Below are 6,175 nucleotides of genomic sequence, written 5' to 3'. Positions count from 1 at the left end.
TTGTCTAAGCCCACTTCACGCAGATTTGGGTCTTAATTACCTTGGGAGTTGTGCTAGATGGGCAGCGTGTAGAGAGGAGATCTTGCGCACGTTGTCAGACTGATTCATGACCTGGAGGCCGTGAGGCCTTCGCTGGCCTCGTTACGGCTCCTCCCCCACCTGCCCCTCTTGGGCTCCTGCCTTCTCCGTCCAGGAGACGGCGATCGACCCACTTCCTGTGTGCAACCCACTTCCTGTGTGCTGGGCTGTGTTCTACCAGTCCGAGGGAGGGGGTTAGATGTACGGTGAGCTGAGCAGCTTCCCAGCTCTCTCAACCCTCTCTCTGCCCTGGAAGCTGCCGCTTCTAAACTGGTTATTAACTCAAGCTGAAAGGATTTGTTCTTTAATGTTACTCCCTCCCTCCCTCCCTTTCCTCCCTCCCAGAAATGGTTGAGTCCATGAAGGAGGTGGCGGGGATGGATGTTGAGCTGACGGTGGAGGAGAGGAACCTGCTGTCGGTGGCGTACAAGAACGTGATCGGCGCCCGCCGTGCCTCCTGGAGGATCATCAGCAGCCTGGAGCAGAAGGAGGAGAGCAAGGGCGGGGAAGACAAACTCAAAATGATCCGGGAATACCGGCAAACGGTGAGCGGAACTAGCCAGCCGCAGTAAAGCGCAAGTCTGGCCAACCGCCGTAAAGTGTAAGACTAGCAATTAGCCATGATTTGTTAGACTAGTCTGTTGCTATGAGGCGTTGGACCTTTTACAGTGTTGCTGGAATGTATTTAACCCTTGTGTTCTCCTCGGGTCGTTCTGACCCATCAGTCATTGTGACCCACCGTCGTATTGCGACAACTTTACCGCATACAAAAACAAAGTGAAGCATTTTCTTTTAACCGTCGGGCTGTCTCAGACCCCCCACATTGCGAAGGTTAAAAGAAAAGTATTTTTATTTGTTTTTGTATTGGGTAAAATTGGGTAAACACAATGATGGTTCGTTATGAACCTTTGGGTCATGTGACCCGAAGGCAGCACGAGGGTTAAATATCAACTGGGTTGTTATGAGTGTAGAGGTGTTGGCCTGTACCTGTAAGTCGATGCTAACAGGTGACTGTGTGCTTGATCCGCAGGTTGAGACTGAGCTGAAATCAATCTGTAACGACATTCTGGATGTACTGGACAAGCACCTTATTCCTGCTGCAAACACAGGAGAGTCCAAGGTCTTCTACTACAAAATGTAGGAAAACAGATGATCTGAGGGAGTCATGACAACGCGCTGTGTTACCACTGTGGGGGTTCTCCTGTCTCTGCCAGTCTAGTGGAAACCTCCTAGCCTCTCTCAGCATTACACACTAGGGGTGGGACTCTCTTGGTACCTCATGATTCGATTAGAATCGATTCTTGGGGTCATGAGTCAATTAAAAATCGATTAATGTTTTTTTTGCCATTTTTAATCCCCCCCCCCCAAAAAAAAAACATTACAAAAAAACACTAGAAGACTGAATTGTATTACACACCCACACTGTATATAGCCCATTTCATGCACGTAGAAATGCCTGTAGTAATCGCATTGCCATGCTTCTTTTGATGAAAGTAGAAGACTCTGTGTTTGACCTGTGTCCTGTCAGCATGTAACACCCCTGCCCTCTGCTTCCTCCTTGTGTCTGGTCACGTGAGGTCAGACTTGTGACGGGCGGGGCGGGCCGTGACGCTAGCTCAGCTGACCCGAGCGCTGTCCCCTCTGTGTCCCCAGGAAGGGTGACTACCACAGGTACCTGGCAGAGTTCGCCACGGGCAACGACAGGAAGGAGGCGGCGGAGAACAGTTTGGTGGCGTACAAAGCGGCCAGCGACATCGCCATGATCGAGCTTGCTCCCACGCACCCCATCCGGCTCGGACTGGCTCTCAACTTCTCAGTCTTTTATTATGAAATTCTCAATTCCCCCGACCGTGCGTGCAGGTAAGGGTTAATTCGCCTCTCTTCAAACCTACAGGAGGGTATCTCTCCAGGAGCAGGGTTGGAGTGTAACCCTACAGGAGGGTATCTCTCCAGGAGCAGGGTTGGAGTGTAACCCTACAGGAGGGTATCTCTCCAGGAGCAGGGTTGGAGTGTAACCCTACAGGAGGGTATCTCTCCAGGAGCAGGGCTGGAGTGTAACCCTACAGGAGGGCATCTCTCCAGGAGCAGGGTTGGAGTGTAACCCTACAGGAGGGTATCTCTCCAGGAGCAGGGTTGGAGTGTAACCCTACAGGAGGGTATCTCTCCAGGAGCAGGGTTGGAGTGTAACCCTACAGGAGGGTATCTCTCCAGGAGCAGGGTTGGAGTGTAACCCTACAGGAGGGTATCTCTCCAGGAGCAGGGCTGGAGTGTAACCCTACAGGAGGGTATCTCTCCAGGAGCAGGGTTGGAGTGTAACCCTACAGGAGGGTATCTCTCCAGGAGCAGGGTTGGAGTGTAACCCTACAGGAGGGTATCTCTCCAGGAGCAGGGCTGGAGTGTAACCCTACAGGAGGGTATCTCTCCAGGAGCAGGGCTGGAGTGTAACCCTACAGGAGGGTATCTCTCCAGGAGCAGGGTTGGAGTGTAACCCTACAGGAGGGTATCTCTCCAGGAGCAGGGCTGGAGTGTAACCCTACAGGAGGGTATCTCTCCAGGAGCAGGGTTGGAGTGTAACCCTACAGGAGGGTATCTCTCCAGGAGCAGGGCTGGAGTGTAACCCTACAGGAGGGTATCTCTCCAGGAGCAGGGCTGGAGTGTAACCCTACAGGAGGGCATCTCTCCAGGAGCAGGGCTGGAGTGACCTCTGTCCTTCTGCATCCCCAAGGTTGGCGAAGGCAGCATTTGACGACGCCATCGCAGAACTGGACACCTTGAGTGAGGAGAGCTACAAGGATTCCACCCTCATCATGCAGCTGTTACGGGACAACCTAACGCTATGGACCTCAGACATGCAGGGAGATGGTGAGCCCTTCCCCCCCCAGCACAACACATCTCTCTTTAGCTGAACACAGCTTAGTTCGAACGCCTCTTTTGAACAAAACTGTTTATCCCTTCTGAGTTGTTGCGACATGGTTGCTTGTTAGATACATTTTGTTATTTATAGACTATGTAGAGACACAGAAAATGCAGGGGAGGTAGAGGGGATGAAATGCAGGGAAGGGCCCAGGCCAGATGCTAACCCAGACCGCTGCAGTAAGGCTGTTAGCCTACCTTGTACACACGTCTCCAGTGATACCCCAGAGCACCACTCACCCCACGGGGGGTTATTGGGGGTTGACCTCTCCTCCCTCTGGCCCTGCTGCCCCCCCCTCTCCTCCCCCCAGCCCCCCCTCTCCTCCCTCTGGCCCTGCTGCCCCCCCCCCCCTCTCCTCAGTCCTCCCTTCATCGTTCAGGCCGCTCTAATCTCTCCTTTTTCTTATCTTTCTTTCTGTATAGATTCTTAAGGACTGTCCCTTTCTCCCCTTCCCTATAGAACTGTATTAGTAAGTCTAGACTCATCTGGAGTGTGTGTCTGACCTGCTGCCGCTCACTAACCACTCCTGCTCTGAGATGAAGCACCTGTGTGATGATGATGGTGATGATGATGAAGCGTTGCTGGGCTGTGTGTAGGGCAGGAGGCTGGCTTCTTCTCCAGCTGGGTTTAGTTCCATGCTGTGCCCCTTACAGCCCCCACCCTAACCCTCCAGAGTCCCTGGCCCCCACCCTAACCCCCCAGAGTCCCTGGCCCCCACCCTAACCCTCCAGGGTCCCTGGCCCCCACCCCAAACCCCAGAGTCCCTGGCCCCCACCCTAACCCCCCAGAGTCCCTGGCCTCCACCCTAACCCTCCAGAGTCCCTATCACAACTTCTGATGGGAGGTCCTCAAACACAGTCACCTGTGCACACCTCTCTCCTGCCTCTCCTAGTGCCAGCACTAACAAGCACGCTTGCTGTGGGTTCTGATCTCTGCCCAGCGACACTTTTAATTCTCCACCACGCAGATGGCCGTGCCATCGCCATGGAAACCTCCCTAAGCAACCACGCTGTAGGGGATCCATGTAAATCTGACGTCTTTAGTTGCTGCAAAGAACCTGGCTTAACCTTTCATACTTCCTGTACTAACCCCGCCACGCGCACACACACACACACACCTGGATGTGCTTGAGGCACCAGCCTCGTGTTTGGACAGACTGTTGCCTGATTGGTCCACTGGGCGGGCGTCAGGTCGACCAGGCTCATGCACACCTTAGACTGTCTGTTCTGTTGCTATGGCAACTGGGCCACCGGAGTTTGGTCAAAAGAGGTGTTGTGGCCCCACCACTAGGGGTGTGTCTCTGTGTGTGTGTGTGTGTGCACCTGGTCATGCCTGGTCTCCGTCTCTCCTCAGGTGAAGAACAGAACAAAGAGACTGTGCAGGATGTGGAGGAGGAGACCCAGTGAGACGTCACACGGCCAAAACTACACCCCCGTTCCTGCCCCTGCTGCCCCCATCTACCTGCCCTGACCCCTGCTGCCCCCATCTACCTGCCCTGACCCCTCCCCCCCCCCCGGTTCTCCAGGGGTTGGGGGGTTCCCACCTCTGCTTTAACTCTGACCCAGCCCCCCTCCCTCCCTTCTCTCTCTGTCTCTCTCTCTCTGTCTCTCTCTCTCTGTCTCTCTCTCTCTCGCTCTACCTCTGGTCTCAGAGCCCCTGACGGCTGCCTGGAGTTGATCTCTTCTTTTTCTCTGTCTTTATTTGATATCCCCATTAATTAATTGCCCCTTTAATTAAAATATATATCCATGGAGATAAACACAAGCAAACCTTTTCAGCCTGACTGGCTGATGGATTCATTTTAAACCTCTGGTTACAAATCTGCTCTGTAAGGTTTGTGTCTTCTTTTTGGATAAGTTGTTTTCCGTCTATAGATGTCGCTACATCCTCAGTTGCCAAGTACGTTTTGCCTGCAGTGGTCACATTCACATGACAAAAACGTAGATTTTTAACACTGAAACATTACCCTCATGCTGTCAGGTGTGTCTAGACTGTAACTGGCCTCTGCTCTCACGAGAGGAGGAGGACTGATGCTCTCAAAAGGGACATGAGCTTCTAGAAGGAACCCAGGGGCCCTGTAATTTGGTAGATAGCCCTCCTCTCTCTCTGTCTCTCTCTCTCATTGTTCATAGTCCCCCTTCAGTTCTGGTTTCCTGTTCGAGTTTGGTCTGAGTTCGTCTGGGCGTGTTGTGAGGTCTGGTGCTTGTGGCTGGAGAGGGGGAGGTGTGTAGCAGAAAGAGCCCTCACACGCCTCCTCTCTGAGGGGGAGTACGTGCACCTTTGCTGGGCCTCGGTTTTAAGGAAAGAAAATACACATCCAGGGTTAAAGCTTCCTGCCCCGTTCTCCCCACCCGCCAACTTACGTTGTTCAGAATAGCCCTCCTCTCCTCCTCTCGTCTCTTTCTTTTCTCTCTTTCTCTCTGTCCCCCCACCCCCCCACCTCTCCTTCCTTGTTTTCTCTTCCGTTCAGTATGTGGAACTTGAATCAGATTTGTACTACTGGATCCTCAGCGCGTGGCCCTCGCCCCGTCTGTATTCTTACTGAAACACAGCATGGAATTAACATTAAACTTCAACTAAAAAACAAACCTGAATGAAATGTAGTTTGTCCTGTCATTTCCTCTGTGTCTGTCTCGTTACTGGTAGTACAGCTCCCCCTGCAGGATGTTACTGGTAGTACAGCTCCCCCTGCAGGATGTTACTGGTAGTACAGCTCCCCCTGCAAGATGTTACTGGTAGTACAGCTCCCCCTGCAGGATGTTACTGGTAGTACAGCTCCCCCTGCAAGATGTTACTGGTAGTACAGCTCCCCCTGCAGGATGTTACTGGTAGTACAGCCCTTCTCAAGGAGGCTGGCTAGATGCTTGCGTTACATGAAACCTTTTTTTAGGGGGGGTTGGTGTGGCTTCAAACCCCAACACAGTTTTATGGACTAAATGGTGCGTAATAGTGGAGCGTTTGACTGCAGATCAAGAGGTTGCAGGTTCAAATCCCGTCACGCTGTACGTAACTAACACCTGAATCACCCTACGGTGCTCCAGCAGTCAGTACAGGGGAGGGAGGGTGAGGGAAGGACGAGGGGAGGGTGAGGGGTGCAGAAAGTCTTTTAACCCTTGTGCTGCCTTCGGGTCACATGACCCAAAGGTTCATAACGAACCATCGTTGTGTTTACCCAATTTTACC

At 52.8% G+C, this 6,175-nt stretch overlaps 1 protein-coding gene across 2 annotated transcripts in view; it reads left to right on the top strand.

Annotated features, from left to right (window-relative positions):
* Positions 1 to 5,591, top strand: part of LOC134039879 (14-3-3 protein epsilon-like) — an 11,593-nt gene extending 6,002 nt beyond the window's left edge. The window contains exons 2-7 of one of the 2 annotated variants that reach the window (XM_062486029.1): positions 424 to 623; positions 1,109 to 1,215; positions 1,732 to 1,938; positions 2,804 to 2,940; positions 3,415 to 3,461; positions 4,346 to 5,591. In XM_062486029.1, coding sequence (XP_062342013.1) covers positions 424 to 623; positions 1,109 to 1,215; positions 1,732 to 1,938; positions 2,804 to 2,940; positions 3,415 to 3,422 — 659 coding nt within the window. In that variant the 3' untranslated portion in view covers positions 3,423 to 3,461; positions 4,346 to 5,591. The remainder of the gene's footprint in view (positions 1 to 423; positions 624 to 1,108; positions 1,216 to 1,731; positions 1,939 to 2,803; positions 2,941 to 3,414; positions 3,462 to 4,345) is intronic. The other variant, XM_062486028.1, reaches the window with a different exon arrangement.
* The last annotated feature ends 584 nt before the right edge of the window (positions 5,592 to 6,175 follow it).

Source organism: Osmerus eperlanus, chromosome 19, assembly GCF_963692335.1.
Source record: "Osmerus eperlanus chromosome 19, fOsmEpe2.1, whole genome shotgun sequence".
NCBI classification, from domain to species: domain Eukaryota; kingdom Metazoa; phylum Chordata; class Actinopteri; order Osmeriformes; family Osmeridae; genus Osmerus; species Osmerus eperlanus.
This window is presented reverse-complemented; position numbering and strand designations above follow the sequence as displayed.